At 49.7% G+C, this 21,346-nt stretch overlaps 1 protein-coding gene across 3 annotated transcripts in view; it reads left to right on the forward strand.

The window, feature by feature from the left end:
* The window catches only part of SH3PXD2A (SH3 and PX domains 2A), a gene marked incomplete at both ends in the record, with an annotated part of 227,730 nt that overhangs the window by 37,106 nt on the left and 169,278 nt on the right, over window positions 1–21,346 (forward strand). For all 3 annotated transcript variants that reach the window (XM_080823066.1, XM_080823068.1, XM_080823067.1), the window contains one exon: window positions 14,946–15,026. In XM_080823066.1, the coding sequence (XP_080679192.1) occupies window positions 14,946–15,026 (81 nt within the window). The remainder of the gene's footprint in view (window positions 1–14,945; window positions 15,027–21,346) is intronic.

Raw genomic sequence — 21,346 nt, forward strand, 5'->3', positions numbered from 1 at the left:
GGCCCTAGGTGTCAGCCATCTGCCAGCGAGCCGCAAAGCACTCCATGCACTGCCAGGAACTGTGTTCCCCCCAGTCCCATCCCTGAGATCCGTTCCAGTCGTTCCCCTGCATCCTGACTGGGTCCACCCAGGGTCGCCCAGAGATGTCTGGAGATTTCCCAGTCTCCAAGTGTACTCCCGGCCCCTTACCAGACCCCATGCATTTCCATACCCTCCTTCTCTCATGACCAGCCTGACCTAACCTTCATGTCTCTCTTCCCCCAGAGCCCCTCTGTTCCTTCCAGGCTGCTTCATCCTCATCTCTCCCTCCTTTGGATCTTAGATCTCCCCCACGTCCCTTCTTCCCTCCCTCTCCAACCCCACCACTCCAGGGTGCCTACTTGAGAAACACTCCAGCCCTGACCTCTGCTTCTCTGCCTTCCTCCCTTCCTTCTCTCTCCTGCCTGCATCATTCCCTCAAGCCCCAGAGCCAAGGACTCTCAGTTCACCGCGTGGTGCTCACTGCCTTGGGCATCAGGCGCCAGCCACCCGCCTCGTACTCCTGGCTCTCCACCCAGCTCAGGGTATTGTTTGCCCCCCAGACACCGCCCCCTGCCAGCCTCTGTCTGTTCCTATTCTTCTGCTTAAGACACCCTCCTGCCTCTGCCACCCTCACTGTCACCTGGCTTACCTTCCTTTTCTTTGTCTTTTACCCTTCCCCTCACCTCCAGCACCACCTCCTCCAGGAAGCTGGCCCAGCTTGGTGCCCCTCCTCTGGGTTCCCCCATGATCATGCACATCTCTCAATCTAGCTTCCACAGCAAATTATGCACCAGTGCCGCTCTTTCTCACCAGTCTGGGAGCTACCCTGGAGTCAGGAATATCTTTTATTTGACTTGGGGTCACCAGGGTCCCGTGCAGAGCCCAGTGACATGGTAAGCTCTCAATCCTTCTTTACTGGATGGAGCTGAATTTTATCAGACGACAGTGCCAAGTCTTTATTGACGATCTACCAGGTGCCCAGTATCCTTAGATATTGTAGGGACAATGAGGGAAGTCGAGATAAAATACTTGCTTACAAGGGGTCTATGACTAGGTTGAGGACAGTTCTGGGAATGGGTTGGAGGAATGGGTTCACGTGAAACTGGCAATCTGGGCCTTTGGTGCTGAACGGGTGCTGGAGCTGTATGTGCCCCTAAGGGTTTGGGGAGCAGGGGAAAAGACCCTGGGCTGAGAGGCTAATAGGCCTGGAATGAGGGGCAAGGCTGGGTGGGACCAGATGAAAGAAGGCTGGGCCAGACTCCAGGGTCAGTCAGGATCGTGAACAGACAGAGAAATATGCTTCTAATGGAGGTGAGCAGACTTCACCTTGTCCAGCAATTACTCTCCTGTGGACGCTTCCAGCATCAGAGCAGGGTTAGCAGATTTGAAATGCAGTTTCTCTATCCTGGAAGCCAAACAGGAGCTGACGGTGTTCCCGGTTTTGCTGCTTGATTGGGAAAGTTTCACTGCACGCCAGGCTCTGCTGGGGCCAGCGAACTCTCCAGGCAAAGAGAGCAGGATGTTTCTGGCATCAGTTTTTTCCACTCATCTGTGAAAGAGGACCTGGTGTCTTCTTACCGGGCCTGGGAAGCCAGGTGCTTTCTAAGCCAGGCACACCTACTACGTGCCAGTGTTGGTGATCTGCAACATGGGGGTCAGAGCCCCAGGATTGGTCTTCTCTGAGACTGACGGATGGGACCTGACCCTTACCTACACAAGCTGGCTGTGGGCCAGATGAAGGGGTAGAGGGAGCATGGGGGCTGAGGCAGTCCTGAGGGGCTTCTAGGAGGCAGTGGGTCCTGATTGGGCCTTGAAGGAATTAGACCCACTGCAAGGATGGAGAAATGGAGCCTCTCTGGTAAGAACCCCTTAACTGAGAGTGACATCTTTTCCTTTTCCAGTATTTTTAAAAACAGCTTTATTGAGATATAATTCACCTCCCGTACAATTTACCACTTCAAAGCATACAGTTCAGTGGTTTTTAGTATATTCACAGATAACGTGCGGTCATCACCACTGTCAATTTTAGAACATTTCATCAGCCCTTTTTGGGGTAACCCCATGAGCAATCACTTCCTGTTTCCTCTAATGCCACCACCCACAGCCTAAGGCAACCACTCATCTATTACCATCTCTCCAGATTTGCCTATTCTGGGCATCTCACATAAATGGGATCTTATGAAATGTGGCTGTTGGTGTCTGCTTCTTTCATTAAGAATAATGTTTTCGGGCGCCTGGGTGGCTCAGTGGGTTAAGCCGCTGCCTTCGGCTCAGGTCATGATCTCAGGGTCCTGGGATCGAGTCCCACATCGGGCTCTCTGCTCGGCAGGGAGCCTGCTTCCCTCTCTCTCCGCCTGCCTCTCTGTCTACTTGTGATCTCTGTCTGTCAAATAAATAAATAAAATCCTTAAAAAAAAAAAAGAATAATGTTTTCAAGGTTCATCCCTGTTGTAGCATGTGTCAGTACCTCATTCCTTTTTATAACTGAATAATGTTCCATTGTATGGCTGGACACATCATTTTTTTTAAAAAAAATTATTTATTTATTATAGAAAGAGAGAAAGTGAGAGTGAGCAGGAGGAGGGGTAGAGAGAGAATCTCAAGCAGACTCCCCGCCGAGCACAGAGCTGACGTGGGGCTCGATCTCACGACCCCGAGATCATGACCTGAGCTGAAATCAAGAGTTGGATGCTCAGTCGACTGAGCTACCTAGACCCACTGTGACACATCATTTTATTTATCTGTTCATCAGTTGGTGGACATTAGGTTTTCACTTTTTGGTTATCATACATATTTTACAGTGCCGTGCCACTGTGAACATTTGCATACAAGTTTTTATGTGGATGTGAGTTTTCATTTCCCCTGGGCAGATACCTTAGAATAGAATCGCTGGGTCATATGGTGATTCTGTGTGCTGTGTTAGAATTTCTCTACATCCTTGCCAACACTTACTATTCTCTGTTTGACTATAGCCATCTTAAGTAGACATGATGTGGCTTTGATTCACATTGTCCTGGTGGCCAATGATGTTGAACTTCTCCTTGTGCTTATTGGCCCTCGGTGTATCTTCTTTGGAGAAGAGTCCATTCAGATCCTTTGGCCATTTTTAGGTTGGGTTATTCATCTAACTATTGAGTTGCAAGAGGTCTTTATTCTAGATACAAGTCCCTTATCAGATACATGATTTGCAAATATTTTCTCCTGTTCTCTAGATTTCTTTTTCACTTTCTTGCTGGTGACCTTTGAAGCACAAAAGTTTTTGATCTTGATGAAATCCAATTTATTTGATTGCTGTTTTTGGTATCATATGTTAGAAACCGTTGACTAGTCCAAGGTCATGAAGATTTGCACCTCAATTTTCTTCTACAGTTGTATCACTCACACAGAGGTATTTGATTCATTTTGAGTTAACTTTTGTAGATGATGTGAGGGTGGGCTCCCTTCCAGTTTTGGATTGAGTCAAACTGAAGTCCTACCCACCCACCTCCCCAATGGGGGAGCAGTGCTTTGCTCTCTGCATTTAGGTCTCAACTCAAATATCCACTCCCAAGAGAGGGCTTCCCTGACCATGTGTCTAATGTAGCCACTTCCCCTGCCAGTTTCTGTCACTGCACTCGGTTTTATCAGACCCTCAGAAACAATTGTATGTGCGCCTGACGTTCCCTGTGCAAACTCCATGAGGACAGGCTGTCTGGCTCACTGCCCGTCTGTCCAGCACCTACTTCAGAGCCCGGCCCTCAGCTGGTGCTCAGGCTATATTTGTGGAGAGCAGAAAACTGTTTGTTAAAGGGGCTGCATTCCCGGTGGATTTTGTGAAAACTTTATTTTTTCTGGCCTCAGAGGGTTGGAAGTTGGACGACTGGGTGGGAAGGGATTTTCCAGCAACATCCCAGATAGGAGGTCACTCATCTCCTGATCTGACCATCCCATTACTTCCCAAGACAGCCCCTACCATCCTTCGGCCCTTCTGGCTGGAAGGTTCCTCCTGACATTAGGCAAAGACCCACTTTCCTATAATTTCCCCTCATTATCCACCACCGTCCTTTGGGTACAACTGCAGTTGAACATCCCATATTCGTAGCCCTTTAAATATATGAAACCAGCTGTCATGTGTCTCTTAAATGCCTTTTCTGGGTTCAGCACCTCTAATTCTTTCAGCTGTTCCTCTTGGAGCCAAAAAGGGCTGAACTCTGACCCCTCAGTCACTGATGTAGGTTCCGGGGAGGTGAGGCTGGTCACAGGCTGCCAAAGAAAGCGAGACACAGCCATAGCTCAGAACAAATGAGCCCCTTGTTTTCTTTTCCCCATTTGAGCTGGTGAATTCCAAAACTGGAGGCAAAACTTTCAGAAAAATCACCAAGTACAACCTCTCTTGCTAGCCCTCTTGAAGGCAGAGCTGACTGTTACTAGTACAGTTATACTACCTTACCGCTTTCTGTTTAATATGTATTTTTCCCAGCTAGTTCAGTGGTGTTTTTAGTATGGTTTCACCATAGTGGTTTCCAACCTGTAACAACCAGTGGAGTCACCTGGGGAGCTCTGCCAACTACCCTTGTCCACCCCATCTTTCAAGACTCCGATTTAAATGGTATGTGGGGCAGAGGTGGGGGGTGAGGCCTGGGGAGGCAGTGTTCTTAAAGCCCTCCAGGTGATTGTATGTGTACTCAGGGTTGCAGACCTTGGTTTCAAGGGCTCAACATTAAACTTGAATTCCCCTAAAACTCCCCAAGAATGAGCAAACGTTGGATTTTAGCAGAATAAATATTTAGGAGCTGACAGTAGCTAAGAGGACACAGTTATTTTATAAGATGGAAATTTTGCTTTAAATTATGAAAGCCATACATGTTCAAAAGAAATAAAATAGAAATGTATAAAGTGTAAAGTGAAATTATTCTGTTTCTCCTTCTCTTAACCCAAATAACCACTCAACAATTTGCGTTTTTCCCCAGACTTTTCAAATGTGCATGCACGTTCACATACACAAACCCCCATACACACACATCTCCCCAAATACATCTAATCATATTGTATACGTACTCTTCTGTAATTTTTTTTCTTCTCTCAGTGTAGTGTGGACATTTTACCAAAATGATGCAGAAAGAGCCACCTTCTCTTTAACAAGTGTATGAATCATAATTCATTTGACCATTTTTAAAATCACCATTTAGTATTCCTTACTTTTTCCTTATTTTTACAAATAGGGTTGCCATAAACATCTTTATATCCATAAATACAATATGTACACACATATGCACACCTACACACACACACACACACACACACACACACTTGTGTGGTTAATTCTTAGAGGTGAAATTGCTGAGTCAAAGGCAATGTAAGTTTGGGATAGAGATTGCCAAAATGCTTTCCAAAACGGTTGTCCAGTCTGTCCCTTGCAATGAAATTCCTGATGACAGCTATTTGTCCCTTGTCAAAATCGAGCTTTGCTGAGCACAGTAGAGAGGAAGGTGTGAGAGTGTCAGATGGCGGGGAGGAAACACTGGGGTCATTTCCCCTGCATGCTGTATGTGGAGGGGACCGCCGGCCTCTGGCCTCGCCCGGCTGCTCTGTTTCCCAGGAAGAGGAAGCCAAGCTGTGTGTGTTAACCTTTGTCTTGCTCTCTTGGGCGTGACGAGGGAGTGGGGCACGTTCACAGGATGTGTGTGTCCTGGTCAGTGGGCCCAGGTCAGTCATTGATTTGAGAGTGTGTGGAGTGAGAATCCTTATTTCTAACCTTTCCTCGACCCACTGGGCTGTGTCCAAGCCCGGCAGAAGCTCAGGAGCATGACCCTCTTTATAGTTCAGGAGAGGATACATTTGTTTAAGGTCTCCAGGACTCTAGCTTCTGAATGTCAGGGTGCATCTAGAGTTTTTCATAATAGGGTGAGCCGATTATGAAGGGTGAGCCTCCTTCCCCTAGTCTGGGCACACTGCCACACACCCCGGGGTCCTGGGCATTAGCCAAGATGTCTGCTGCCCATTTGCTGCCTCTCCATTGGAGCACCTGCTGGTGCAAGGTGGTCAGACCTGTCTGCTCTGATAAGCTGGCGTGGGACTAGAGGGTGGTGGCACAGTTGGAGGGACGAAGGTACAAAGGTTCAACCGGACGCCCTCAGGAACTCTGGAAAGCGTGGATTGGGGACCACGTCCAGAGCTCTAGAAACCCAAAGTGGGTTCCTTTCAAGACCCAGTGCTAATTGGTGTCTCCAGAAACTTCTAGGGAGGAGGTTCAAATTCCAAGTGCAAAAGACCATCCCAGGCACGCTGAAGGAGGGAAGATGGGAGAGGGAGGTCACATTTATTGAGCAGCTGCGGTGTCCGGGGCACTGGAGCTGGGTTTTGTGTCCTCATTAATCCTCACAGTGAAGTAGCTATTAGCATCCCTATTTTATGGCTGGGGAGTGCGGCTCGGAGTGAGTAACAACTTTTCAGGGAGCTGATGTGATGAACTCAGATCATGTAAAATAGAGTGCTGGTCCCCTGCAGACCTCCTTACCCCCTTGCCGCATGGGTGACTTCAGGACTGCCGGATAGCGCATCCACAGGCGAAGCCACCCCTAACAGAGCCGCAGATAGAAGCAATGGGGCAGAGACTTGGGGCAGGGAGTGTGCCTTGTTCCGGGCCATCTGGTGTAGTTATTGAAGAGGCTGAGGTGGTCTGGCTATGAAGTCAGTGCCATGTTTGAAGCCGAGCTCCGTGACATGCCACCAGTACGACTAGGTAGACCAGTTACCTCTCTAGGTGTCTTCGTTTGTGGATCAGAGGTGGTGGCAAGGATTAATGGAGATGATCCCAATAAAGTGTTTAGCAATGCCTGGAATGCAGTAAGTGCCCCGTGAAGTGGGTGTGGCTATTTGAGTTCTTCCTGATGAAACCAATAATTGGTGCATATGAGAAAAAGTTTCTAAGAACGGTCTCTTACTGTTTGTCTCCTAGTTCTGGTGGTCATATACACAGAGCTTTGACAGCGGAACCTTCTTTTACGGTCCATGGAGGGTTTGTAAATCCTGGGAGTTCCAACTTTAGACACTCGTTTCCCCTCCAGGAAACGTGAAATAAAGAAGAAAAAAAAAAGCGTCTGACCCAGAGGGGCCTGCCACAGCTCGCCCATCCTTTCAGCGGGGGTGGGGGGGGGCGGGGGGGGGCGCTCCTGAGGGCGGCCATTGTTTTCCTAGCTCCAGGCAGCAGTCAGTGCTTTCCCTTCTGCTCTCCCAGCCCAGCTCTGGTTCCGTTGCCAGTGTGCCCGCGCGCATGAGCGTGCGGGTGTGTGTGTACGCACACATGTGTTCATCCTTGCCCATCTGTGTCCCTGTTTGCCACTCCCCGCTCCCCTCCTGTTCCACTTCCTGGCATCATGCTCCACGTCTCACGCAAAGGGAAAGAAGTTGGTTCGCACCTTCTCTCTTCCTGGGAATGTTCATTGGGTGCTTGCCATGCGTCCTGTGTCCATCATCACATTTAATGAGAGTCTCCCATTAGAAACCACACGCTGCAGCTGGGGAAACCCCGACTCAGAGAATTCAAGACACTTGCCCCAGCCCACACAGCACAGAAATGTTAGAGCCAATATTTAAACTCATCAAATGCCTTCAAAGCTGTCTTCCCCTTTCATGGTGCCAACACTGCCTTTTGTCCTTTCTGAGCCCCACGTGTTAGCACCCTGTGACTCCTTCTTGCACTGTTTCCCTACTTGATTTGTCAGGCTGAGCTGTAAGAGCCTGGAGGTCGGAGGACGTTGCCTTGTCGTTAGCTTGGCCCAAAACCAGGTACTAGGTAAGCACTCAACGTTTGTTGGTTGTTTTATTCCTTCCCTTACTTAAGGGACATTAAGTGAGCACCTCTTAGGCGTAGTGTCATTCGGAGTGTTAGGATGCCATAATCTGTCTTCGGGGAGCTTCTGTGCTAATGGGAGATACAGGGTTCGCTCCTGAACCCTCACAACAACCCGGAAGTGTTAGCCCCTCTGCAGTGGAGCTGCAGGTGATACAGAGGCTTTTTCCAGACCCTCTTGCCTACCCACTACCTTTCAAGTTAAATAAGGAATCAAAGCCATGATCCCTGCAGACAACAGCAGGCACCCACACTGAGTGAGATGGGCACCCACTAAACACTCTCGAAGGTGTTTCATAAGGTACAGGAGCCTGCTTTCCCCTCTCCAAACCCCTCCAAAAAGCTCTTTCTCCCAGGTGAGGGCCATTTGGTGCAGGCCAGTTGCGGCGGGGGCTATGTTTTGGTGACTGGTGAACAGGTAATTCCTGGAGGAACATTCTGCCAGCATACGCCCCTTCTCTCCCAGAGCCTTCCTGGGGTTGCATCAACTGCGTTTACTGTGACTGGTGCAAAAACGTGAGGTCCAGAGCGAGCCTGGAGTAGGGGGGGTGTGAGCTCGGGAAAGGTTCCACCAACTGGTCATAAACCCTGTGGTCAACCTGTGTGTGTGTGCACTGGGGTGGGGGCACCCTCCAGTCCAAGCTACTAGGTGGTGCTTGTTCCCCAAATCTGCAGCGTCACCATCTTCCCCACCCCTAGAACAAGTACCCACCCTAGAGGAGGGCTTGGAATTTTAATAGGGCCATACCCTGGGAGTGAGCAGAAACTTTAGCCAAGTAGCCACACGCTATTAAACTTGATCTTGCCGACCGGGTTTTAGGTTGGCCAAGACCCTTGCACTGAACCAGATGTATTTGTAGTCTACCCTTGGCCACTGGGGATTTGCTTTTGGGGGTGAGTGGGATAGTCCCCAAGTGTTGCTGCTTTTGACCTCATTGGTGCTTTAAACCGAATGGATTTTCACCCAGTAGACCCACTAGTCAGTCATCGTTTCAGTGTGTCCTGTGGACTGGCGGGTCTGGGGAACACCAGAGCAGCCGGAGAAGACGTTTGCTGCCCTTGCTCTTGGCGGGGTGGGTACATACTCAGCCATGTTAAATCCGCAGGGATATAACATGTGTCCAGTGCTGGGTTGTTCTGAGCCAATAATTAGCAAATAAAGGCAGATACAATAACTGGCTAATTGTGGAAATCAGACTTGGAGCACTGCAAGAGATGACTAGATGCTCAGCTAGTGGACCCAGGTCAGATGTTGGCTTCTGGGGCTTTCTATCTTGGTGCGGTCAAGAAGAGTCTTTGACCCCATGGCCTTCACTGCTTACTATGGGACTCAGTGGGCCTAAATGGGAGGAAAGGGGGCATTGGCCCAGCCTTTGGTGTAGCCACTTGCACTGGGGGCAGCAGACCCGGGGTCCTCTGCCTTGCCAGGTAGTTTGGACCTTAAGGATCAGTCTGGCCTGATTTGGAACTTATGTTCCATGCCTCCCCTCCCTGGGGTAGGACATAGTACGTGAGACCCTTTGAGTAGAAGGTTAGAGCTGATTGATACCTTAGATGGGCTGGCATCATCTTCTTGGAGAACTTGGTATGATGAACTGCTCCCGCTGGAAGCCAGAGCGACGGTCATATTCCCAGATGTAAACTCCCCTTTACCAGCTGTGTTTATTCAGACTTCTTCGGTTCCAAATGTTAAGTATCCCTCCATCTAGAAGATTTGGGGGAGTTGAAGAGCTGGGTCCTGAGGACGTATTGTGACCTCAAGGGCCCCAAAAATCAGTGACAGCCCCCCCAGGGCAACAGGGTGCTGTGTCCTGGCCAGAAGCACTGTATATGCATTAGAATAAGGCACCCCTTTTTCTCTGTGTTTACAGCTTCCAGCCAAAGTGCAGTTTGAGGTGCAGTGTATAGGTGAGATTTCAGCCCCTACTTGCCCCTTGGCTGGGCAGTCTTTGGGCAGTGAACAACTTATACAACTGTATGCAGCGGCCCTAGTCCTAGCCACCTGATGGACTATGGTGTGAGCAGGTGAAGAAAGATTGTCATTGAGTTTCCATTTGGCTTGGGGCCAGGGGTAGCTGGCAGGGGTCCAGAGAAAATAAGACCTTCCTTAGTAAACGCAGCCACAGTGCCACGAAGATACACGGTTTCTTCCACAGTTCCTAACTCCTTTTGTCAGCACAGGGAGCAATAGGTCTATACTGGCCCTTTCTACCTAAACATGTAGGCCTTCTGAGAATGGTTGGGCCATATCTTTGGGTCATTCTTTCGTTGCAGCCCAGGTCCAGTCATGAACGTCCCCCCGTAGGAACTGGGCTGGGCTTCATTCTCAATGCTCTGGAGTTAAGCTGTGGGTCTGACTGGCATCATGGCTGTTTACCTGTTGAAAGGAGTTGTTTACTCCTTTGGAGTTGTTTGTTGTTTATTTGTTGGAAGGATTGGAAGCCTCCGACATTTCTTGGGCCTGTTGAGCTGAGCGGATGGAAAGTGGTCCAGAGCCAGTGAGCTGGTCGGACCAAGGCATCGTGGTGGGGGTCTGCTGAGAGGTTCCCCGGTTGTGTCTGTGGTGGGGACCCTCCTCTGTAGAGGGTAAGCGGGGCAGGTGGATGTGAGCCTCTGGAGCCGCCTCTCCGACAGGAACCGGACACAGTTGCTGGTCAACAGCGAGCCCCCTAGATGCCTGCCATCTGCCCGAAATGACTAGAAACGGGGGAAATAGAATCCATGGGCTTTTAAAATCCAGAGTAAGGGAAACTCCACCCGGGAAACATAACCCCAAGTAGAGTGTGTGGAAGCAGGAAGTTCAGTTGCAAACCTTTCTTGAGAACCAGCTGCGGGGTAACGTTATCTGGGCCGCTCCTGCAGCCGGAGGAGAATTTATCTGGGTCCCTGACGCAGGCCTGGTAAGCAGAGCTGGCTGTCTCGGATGACCTCTGCCCTGTCCCCCTTCCCCTCCACCTGCTCTTTCTCGGGGGTGTATCGCTAGGGTTTCCCATGCCCGCAGGGCCGGCTCCGAGAGGCTTGAGAATCTAATGTGCGTTGGGGTTTGTGTGGGTTGGGCCGGGATTTTGCATTTGCCTTGGTCACCTGGAACGGTAATCTAGGAGGTTCAAGGTTTGAAGGAAAGCAGATGAGCCCTTGCAAGAGGCTGCCTAGATGAAAGAAAGGGATCTGGAGACTGTCCCCAGACCTCTGGGCTTCTGTTTCCAGGGAGGTCTCTGATCATTTCCTCAACTCGGGATTTAGACCATTAGTCCACGAGGGAGGCTGGGGGGCCTTTGGTAAATCCTAAAGGTTTGGGGGAACCTGGGTGAGGATTTATTTCCACACCGCCGCACCCGAGTCCCCTCATGCTCACTCAGAGCATGGGAACCAGAGAGCAAGCCTTTGCCCAAAAAGGAAAGAAACGTGCTTTGAGGGGAAGCATGGCCAGGTTGCAGCCTGGTGGCTGTGGCCCGCGGGGCTCACAGGGCGACTTCCGCCGCCCTGCCCTCCGGCTTTTCTCCAGAGGCTTGCCTTTGGGATGGGTTCAGGTCAAGGATCAGGCAGAGATGGTTCTCTGTGAAGGGAAAGGACTTCTGCAGGGGGTGAGGGGGTGCTCTGGTTGTGTGCTGGTTAGTCCTAGCCTGGGAATTGGGAGGTCTGGGCTCCTGTCCCAGCTCTGGCACTAATGGGGTGAGCACACCTGCTATGGTAACCAGCATAGTGGGGACCCCAAGCTTGTGCCTACTGAATAAAGGAGGAGCCTGAGGGTCCGAGAGGCTGGGCTGACGTCTCACAGCCAATAGTGGCGGTCCTCAGAGGGAAACCCAGGTGTGACTGACTCCAGAGTATCTGCCTCTTCCTTGGCAAATCACCATCCTGGCTCTGAGTTTCCTCCTCTGCAGATGGAGAGGCCTCCCAGCTGCCGGAGGCTGTGAGCCTATAATTAATTCTCCCTGGGAGGTGAAGGGAAGCCCCTAATTACTGAAGAGGATGGAGCATGGGTCATGTTAAGCCCCAGTTAAGCCCTTCCTCCAGGCCCCGCTTGGTTGGCCGGGGAGAAAGGCTGCTGTCTAATGGCCCACAGGCTCTCTCCTGGGAGGGCACTGCCACTTGGGGCCTCCTTATAGTGTGTGCGCCCAGGCAGAGGTCAGGAAGGCAGCACCTGGCCATGTACAGCATCTGCTCCCTGCCCGGGACCTGTGGGAAGGGGAGATGCAGTGGGAGGGGAGATGGAGCCAGTAGGATTTGGGGGTCAAGGAGCCAGGAGTCAGCAGGGGGGATGGGATGGGTTATAACCCCTGTGAAAACCCCAGAGCATCTGGCCACAGTCAGTGAAGCCAGTTGTGCGTGAGGGTTTCCTCTGTGTTTCTCTGGTTTTATAGCATTCCTAACCACTGACTTCCATCTGGGTCCTGAGTTCTGCCTCTTCTTTCTCTCAGAATTGACATGACCCCTGCCATGTTCCTCTAGGTCCATCTCCTATGTAAGGAGCACACAGACTTTGCAGGCCACCCAGAGATTTATTAAGAAAGTTGTCTTTCAGTCCTGATTAAGTAGTTTTGATTTAAATATCCACACTCTTAAATTTACATGCAGAAAGATATCCAGTGTGGTCCAGAGCATGGCGATTGCACGCAGCTGGACCTGGGTTCAAGTCCTTTGCTCTGTATTTTACTAGCTATGTGACCTCAGGCAAGTTATTTAACTTCTCTGAACCTCAGCTACCTCCTGTACAGAATGGTTGGAGGTGACAATGGTAGTTTCGTCATCAATGGAATGAGCTAATGCTTCTGAGTGCTTTGCACTGTGCTGGACTGAAGTGGCCATTACCTAAATGGTTCCTACCGTTAATTCTATGAGATAGACGTTTATATATGATCTAAAGCAAAGCACACCCCTATCTATTATAATCATAGTCAGTGGTTTATGTTGGGCTTGTGAAGATAGGGATGGCTTCTCACTTTACTTTCTTTCTTATCAAGGTCACATAAAGCAGGTCATGAATACCCCATGTCCGGGTGGCAACCCTCTCTCTTTGCGTTGCTTTATGACCCTCTCCTCGATTTCGGTTCACAGCGAACACTGCGCTGAGTGAGGCGACTCTGTGAGGGGGCTCAGGTCGGGGAGAAGGGTTGGAGGACTCAGAGCTCGTTTGCTTAGAGGTTACCTGCGTAGCCAGACATAAAGCCCCGTACCCCTGTGTGCAAAACCCTCGCTGTGGCCTGTGCATTTGTGTCCCCCCAAATCTGTATGTTGGAGCCCTAGTCCCCAGTGTGATGTTTGAGGCAGGGCCTTTGGGAGGTGATCAGGTTTAGATGACGCCTCGAGGATGGAGCCCCAGGGGTGGGGTGAGTGCCCTCAGAAGACGAGGAGGGGACTAGAGCACCCTCTCTCCACCACATAAGGACACAGAACAGGGAGACCAACCGGAAGTCAGGAAGTCGGTCTCACCGGAAACCTTGATCTTGGACTTCCAGCCTCCATAAATGTGAGAAATAAATGTCCGTCGTTTAAGCCACCGAGTCGACGGTGGTTTGTTACAGCAGCTGGGACAGACTAAGACAGCCCTGCTCTGGGCATCTGGGGTCTTCAGCTATCCTGAGGCCAAGGGATCTACATGTTCCTCCTCTTTGCTCACATTCCTTCCTTCTCACAGTGGCTGAGAGCCCTGGCTTCGCTGGCCATTTTCTTCTCACAGGTGGAGTCCCCCCAGACCTACTGAGTCAGAATCCCTCGGCCGGGGCCTGGAATCTGTGTTTTTGTGAAGCCTGCGAGGAGATGCTGATGGGCACCCTGGTGAGGGAACCAGAGCTGAGGACGCAGCCACTCCGTCTCTTGGGAGGAAGGAAGCAAAGCAGGGGTCCCATGGTGTCTCAGTGTTGTCCCCTAACACCTGAGAGATTGTGTGCCAGGGGACTTTCTCCTTCTTCAGCCAGCAGGCCTGCCCACCTCCTGGGCCAGATTGGCTTGAGGCAGCAGCCATAGAGAGCCTGAGCCCCAGGAAGTGGGGTGACACTGGGAATGGGTTCTTGGAAATGCCTTCATTTCAGACAAGTTTACAGATCTGACATGCGCTAACATCTGTCCTGCAAATGTGCCTCTCATCCAGGGTGTCCGTTCGATTGTTCAGTGCAGCAGAATGTTTTCTGAGCGCCCACTCTGTTCTGTGCCCAGCCCTGAGCTGAGACATAGGGATATTGGGATGAAATTGCGCGACTCTGAAATGCTAATGGTCACCTGTGCGCTTTTCAGAGTGGGTTTGAGGATCAACTACTGTAGAAGTGGTTTGTTAAAAAGGATAGATGCCCCATTTTAACAAGGCACCACCCAAGTGGTAGGAGAGGGCCGGGGTTATACGGGAACGCTCTGTAATTTCTGCTCAATTTTGCTGTGAACCTAAAACCGCTGTATAAAAATAAAGCCTTTAAGGGGCACCTGGGTGTGCCAGTCAGTTAAAGATCTGCCTTCGGTACTGGTCATGATCTCGGGGTCCTGGGATTGGGCCCTGCATTGAGTTCTCTGCTCAGCAAGAAGTCTGCTTGTTCCTCTGCCCCTCTCCCCTGCTCATGTTCTCTCTCTCAAATAAATAAATAAAATCTTAACAAAAAAAATAAAGCCTTTAAAAAACAAAATAAGATATAGATACTTGAGCCCTGAAACCCCAGATCTATTTACGCAGAATTTCAGAGTGTGGGGCCCCAGCACTGCAATTTGGGAAGACGTCTCCTAAAATCTCATTCACTTAAGAGTTGGAGAACCAGTGGGAATTTTTGAGAACCCCAATGTATGTTCATTGTATAAAAAACATGTAAAGAAAAGAAGGAAATGAAAACCACTTGTAATCCTAATCTAAGATAATCATCCTTAGTAGTTTATTGAATATCCTTCTAGATGTGTGTGTGTGTGTGTGTGTGTGTGTGTGTGTGTGTGTGTGTGTATTTAAATAAATATGTGTACATCTGTGTGATACCTGACACTGTGCTGGGTCCTGGGGATGGAGGTAGGAATGGTCATGGCCATGGGGTAACCCCAATCATGGTACATGGTACCTGGTACAGCTTGAAGCCTGGCCTTCACCACCCACTCACTTGATCTTACCTTTTCTCCACAGGTATACATCATCAACGTGACCTGGTCCGACTCCACGTCTCAGACCATCTACCGGAGGTACAGCAAGTTCTTTGACCTGCAGGTAAGTTGGTCTGAGTTTAAATGGTACCCAGTTTCCCCTGCAGTGGCCTGGGTCTCTGGGAGGCTGGCCTCTCTCATGTTCTCACTCATCTGGAGAACCCCTGTCCGAGCTCTCGGGGTCAGTGTCTCGGTCAGAGCAGAGGGACAAATGATCAGACCTTGCCTGTCTAGCTGGGCCTGGCTCAGTCTGGAATATTACAGGCAGCCACTGGGCTTTGTGGGCTTCCTATGATGGTCTTAGCAGTCAAGCTTTGTCACCCTCCTCTGCCTGGCGGGTAGGAAACGAGGGTGGGGAGGCAGGAGGATGGCCGTGGGTGCTGTGTGCATGAGCAGACATGTAACTGTAAACAACCAGGGTGAGACACAAGCCACCACGTCATTGCAGGCAAAGAAAAGCAAACACACAGGAGAGACAGAAACAGAAAATAAGCAGTTTCTTGAACTACAGACACAAACTGGGCATACCACTGCGTCTGTCTCGCCGAGTAAAGCTCTCACTACCCTGTTCGTACATGCACATGGTGTGTGCGACTCTCTAATGTGCACAGGCGTGTTCACACAGCTCCTCCTGCAGACACCTCCCTTGGTGCCAGCTCACTTGCATAGACTTTTTGGGCCACAAGGGATAGTTTTACACTCTTGCCGCTCAGACAAATGGCAGACTTGGTTGGAAGGAGATACCAGCGATGGTCGTGCAGTTGACCAGAGGGTGAAGAGGAGAGTGAGACAGTGGGCTCTCTAGAAACACCTGCTGACAACACAGCTGCTTTCTGTCTGTGTCTGTTCTCTGCTTCTCTCTGGGCCCTGTCCTCAGGTTCCTGAGGAACTTGGCTGTCCGCAGCTCCTGAATTTGATATCTATTCATTCCCAGCACCAAAGAGATCGACTCTCCTAGTTTCAAGTTGAAGAATCCCAGGAAAGACTTGGATTGGCCTGATTTGAGTCAAGTGCCCTCTCTGGACCAGTCAGTGTGGCCCAGGGTAGAGGGCCACAGAGGTGACAGCAGGGGGCCTAGGCACCCATCAAGGCAGAATCACCGTGCTTGGACAGAAACACTTCCTATACCAGGAAGGGAAAACTGAGAGGTTCTAGATTATTCCTTAGGGCTGTAAGCCTGGTGTAATCCAATAAAAACACAAAGAAGAGAAATGCACCCCTGGCCCTCACAACCAAGGTCCACTCCTTCATTTGCAGGCTTTTGGTAGTGAGTCATCTTGGAGAGGCCAAGCCTGTGTGTTTGCCCCCAAGTACCTGACTTTATTCCATTGTCCTTATCACTCTACTTATGAGATGAGCCAAAGGTGAGCCAGCTTCCTGTATTCCAGTAAACCCTGTCTTAATCCAACAATACGGGTGGAAGCCACTCCTCACCCTCCTGCCTCTTCCTCTCCTCAGCTCCCCCATTCCTGTCTAATCTCCTTGGGTCCTTCTGGTATAAACTGGTGGGATTTGCTGATACCCCATCAATGGGTATAGTGTGCTGGACAGGAAATGATAAGTTAGTTGGGGAGAGGGAACCCTGAAAGGACTCATTGATGAGCCAGAGAGGGTCTGCGAGCCAGCGGAAACTCTCAAATCAGAGCTTTTCTTCCCCTTCTTCTGTTCTGTTCCCTCACCCCCTCCTTAGTTACAGAACCTCACGAGAAAGGAATGCTGCTCCCCCCCTACTTCTTCCTTGCCTGGAGGGCTTATTTCCTGTGTGTTGGGACACACAGCATGGAGCATCTGTGCGATGTGCTGGCTCTCACCACGAGTATGGCCGGGCCTGTCTACATGGGTCATCGCCACCTGTAGAGGCAGTTTGGAAAGGGGTTGGGATGGTTTTTTGGAATTTTACCTTTGAGCCAAGTGCAGCATCTTTGTGAGTCCATTTTACAGAACTCATGACATGAGGACTTTCGGTGGTATTCACTTTGGAAAGCCTTTCTTGTTTATCAGGGTCGCTGACTTTAATATGGTGGCTCCTATAGAGGAAGAACGAGTGACATTGCTTGCTCTGCCTCTGGTCCCTTGTACCCTCGCAACTGGCCTTTCTGAGTGGCTGTGTGAGAAAGCAGCGTAGAGCTTAGGCACTGGGGACACACTGCCTAGGACTGGTTACTGGCTCTGTCACACTGTATAACTCTGGAAATGGGCCTCGACTTCTCTAGGTTCTGTTTTCCCATCTGTGGAATGAAGATTTGATTAGTACCCACCCAGGAGGGTTGTTGTGAGGTTTACATGAACAAATCTATGCAAGATCCTTGGGAAAAGACAGTCTCATGCACGCACAGCCGGCCCTGAGTGGGTGGCAGGTCGGGGGAGGTGGGAGCGGAAGGACTGGTGCTTGGAGGAGAGATAGTGTATCTTTGATGTGACCCGTGACATGAATGAGTTGTCTGGTGAAGCATGGGGTAGCTAGCTCCTTCATGGTGTTGGGGAAGAGAACCTGCAGATAAGCTGGTAGCACGTTCTACACTTATCTGAAGTTTTAGGACTTTACAGAGCTGGTCATTTATCTCCTTATTTCCCTCCTCCCCCATGCCACCCACACTCCTTACTTACTGGCTACCTGCTCCCTTTGAGGCCCTGGAGTAGGGTCACCAGATAAAATAGGAGATGTCCAATGAATTTCAGATTACTAATGATGGTGGTGATTTTTTACTATAAGTGTGTCCCAAATATTACATGGGATGTACTTAGGCTAAAAATGTGATTCGTTGTTTATCTGAAATTCACATTTTATGGTGTGTCCTATATTTCCATTTGGCTCAGTCTGGCAACCTTACCCTGGCTGTGAGTGGTGAGGGTGGTTGTATAAAGACCAGTGAGCCAGGGTGGCTCAGGGTCAGAGTGCATTGGCCTCCAACACATTCGTGCTTCTGCAGGACAGAAGTGGGATGGCCTGAGGAGTACTAGTTGAGAAGGACAAGACACTAGAAGTCTGGTGGGGAAAGTAGACTTTTAAGCAATGAAGTACACTGGAGATTAGATAGATCACCAGGCAACGTGCTATGGATGGAGAGGAAGGAAAGAGCATTCCTCTTGGGATAGGGGAACAAGAGGGATGCCTATACGATTCTGATTGGGACAGCAGCCTGGAGTGGCACAGCCCCATACCCCCATGTCAGTTTGGAGGTCTTTGGTTGCCTTTTGAGAATTACAGTTATTGGGGTAAAGGGTATCCCTAATTTGTTAATTTGTTTATTCATTTATGCTTGCATGCCTGCTTCCTTCTATCCATCGGTCATCATCCATCTGTCCATCCATCCATCCACCCACCCACCCACCCTCAGTCTATCCAATCTAAGTGCCTATCCTCTATGTGCTAGGCGCTGTGTCAGTCTCTGGGGATTTATTGATGAGCAAAAGCAGAGCTGGTTACTGCTTAATTTATGGGACTTACCCCTTAGTGAAATGAGATGAGTTTTAGTTAAAAAAATTTAATGTCTATGTCTATATCCATATCTATCTATGGCACCTGGGTGGCTCAGTTGGTTAGGTGTCTGCCTTCAGCTCAGATCATGATCCCAGGGTCCTGGGATGGAGTCTTGTATCAGGTCCTTGCTCAGGGCAGAGCCTGCTTCTCCCTCTCCTTCTGCCCCACCCCTGCGTGTGTGCTCTCTCTCTCTCTCTCTGTCTCTCTCTGACAAATAAATAAATAAAATCTTCTTAAAAATGATGTACGTACAATTTTATATATTTCAAATGCTACAAAGAAAAGTACTGTAGACGTACAGCTGAAAAACCCTATACTTGGGGATCAAAGCAGGCTTCCCTGGAGAAGTGAGCGGCATCTGACAGATCAAGGAGTTACTGTCTTTCATTTTCGAGATCAGGGCTTTTTTTGTGCTTCTAATGAAAGCAAAACACTCTCTCCTCAGATAAAGGCATGAGTGTACATATATAATTTTCTAACATTTTTAGTCATTCATACCCCCCTGAAATCCTTCCAAGGGTGTGGGGATAAGACCCTGTACTCTGCCCCAAACCTTCTCTCCCCCGTGCACAGCCCCTCTCCCTGCCCACTGGGACGCATGGGTCTGGAGGCTTCACACCTGTGCATTCACTGTGCTAGCCACTAGCCACATGGGCCTATTTACATTTCCATTTAACTTAATTAAAAATTTGAAAGATTCAATTAAATTAAGTTAAATTCCTTTGTAAGAATGAAATGAATCGGCTCTCTTGGCCATACTTGCTGTCTGTAAGTACGCGGTAGCCGCAGTGGCCCAGGGCTCCATACTGACAGGTATAGAATGTTTGTATCACGACTGTGCCGCTGTAGACCATCTGGGACACATATCAGGCTAGATCTTGTTTTATGCCCACCCCGAGGGCCCCGCTACCCTCCCAGACCCTCCCCCATTGCCCTCGCAAATCTTTAGGGCCCTAGCAGGAGGAAGGAGACTCTGTTCCACCGTGGTCTGCCCGATCAGTAGAGCAATTCAATTCAACAGCTATTCCAAACACTTCTGGAAACCGGGTCAGTGCCAGGGAGGGCTTCTGAGGGCATTTCAGGTGTTAAGTTGGGAATAGGGAGAAGAGAGGCTCTTGGTCTCCACGTGGAAATTGATGTCTTCTAAAAAGAATCCGCCTATCTGACCAGGAAAAGGGACATGTCCAGAGGGAACTATCTGGGACAAGCCCTGCCTGCGAGGCCCGTTTGCCCCTAAAGGGCTTGGCTTACTTGGAGGTACAGTTAAGGGGAGAAGGAGGACGGTAAAGGGCCACAGATGCTCTTAAGTCGCCTTCTCCCTGGCACTGGACCACCGTTCCAGCCTCTGTAAATGTCCTTGCACAACTCCTTCCCTGTTAAGTAGCCCCCCCACCGCAGCAGGGCCGGAAGGCTCTCTGAAGGCCCGGCTCCACCGAAGCCTGTTTCACAATCTGACCTCCAAGGCACTGGGCTGCGGTAATCGCTCGGCAAACACTGGCCCCGTGCTGCCGCTGGTCCTTGGCTCTGAACTCCGGCCAGTGAGTGCAGAGCGTCAATATTTGACGAGCGCCAGGAGAGGCCCTCAGGCACCTCCCACACGGCTTGCAAGATGGACTTGAGGACGTTGTTCAGGACCGTTCATGTGCTCTGAAGGATTTAACGTGTTGTGAAGAGCTTTCATCTCTCTTCCTTATTCATCTCTCTAGACTTTCCACTCACCTACCCCACCCGAGGTCACACTCACTTTCTAGCTGTCGAATAACCAGGCCAATATGGATGAACAAGACTGCCCCATCCAAATCATTCATTCCTGGCCTTGGGATGGGGAGGGGGGGAAGGGGCACGTTCTGAAGCCATTTGGAGTGTGTTACGGGATCACTGTGTTTTTAGGAGGAGAAGAATCCTATTCCGGGCCCATCACTTTTGCAGGTCAACATCTGTGTTCATCTTTCTACTTATTAAATTTAGAATTTGGTTTAGTTTTTGTTTCGTTCAGCTTCGTTTAGTGTAGTTCTTAGATTTGCTGTCATTTGGTTTGATGTTCAAAGCACACCACAGCTGTGGTCAAATGGTGGGAGGGGGAGTGTTCTGATGTGTGCCAGGGACCAACCTGAGAGCAGAACAGGAGAGGGGAGAAGTATCTGTCCTGCAGGCTCTGTCTTTTCATCATCAAGGCAAGCTCTGTGTTCTTTGAAGTCGTTGACCCTAGAGTAAAGGCAAGGGGTGGGGACCAAAACCTGGGGAGGGAACTTGCCAAGTTCTAAGAATAGTTTCGTTCCAAGGACAGTAGAGAGTCACAGCACCTGGCATGGCAAAGCCAGCTCCCGCAGCGTGGTGAGCTGCAGTGGATCACTGTGATTGCTCACACGCCCTGGGCAGAGGAGAACATTGGCTTTGACTGAGGTCAGTCCGCAGTCCCAGGAAGGCACGGAGAACCTCACGTTGTTTGCCATGGTGACAGTGGGAAACCCCGTGACCATCCACAGAGGGTCGCTAAGTTAAGTGGCGGTATTCTCACTGCATTTTATTCAATGGTCAAAACAAATGAGATTAATCTCCATTCCATGGATGGATCTCCAAGAAATGTTAATGAATGACCACTGCAGATTTCAAACGATATAGTGTTTATGCAAAAACAACAGTAAGACATATTTGCTATAAGGACATGCGCAGCATAAGTATATAAATATTTTTTAAGTATCTGGAAGGATGCGTTTCCAATTGGTCATAAAGTTATCTCTGGAAGAAGGTGAGGGATATCAGTGAGAAGAGGATCTTGGTCAAAGGGGAAACTTAACCTTATTTGTAATGTTTTACTTTTTTAAAACAGGAGAATATATTCATGTATTATTTACAATGTCAATATTTAATAATTAAAAAGATACCTATGGGAGGAGGTGGGA

Source organism: Martes martes (assembly GCF_963455335.1).
Source record: "Martes martes genome assembly, chromosome: 14".
Lineage (NCBI taxonomy): Eukaryota > Metazoa > Chordata > Mammalia > Carnivora > Mustelidae > Martes > Martes martes.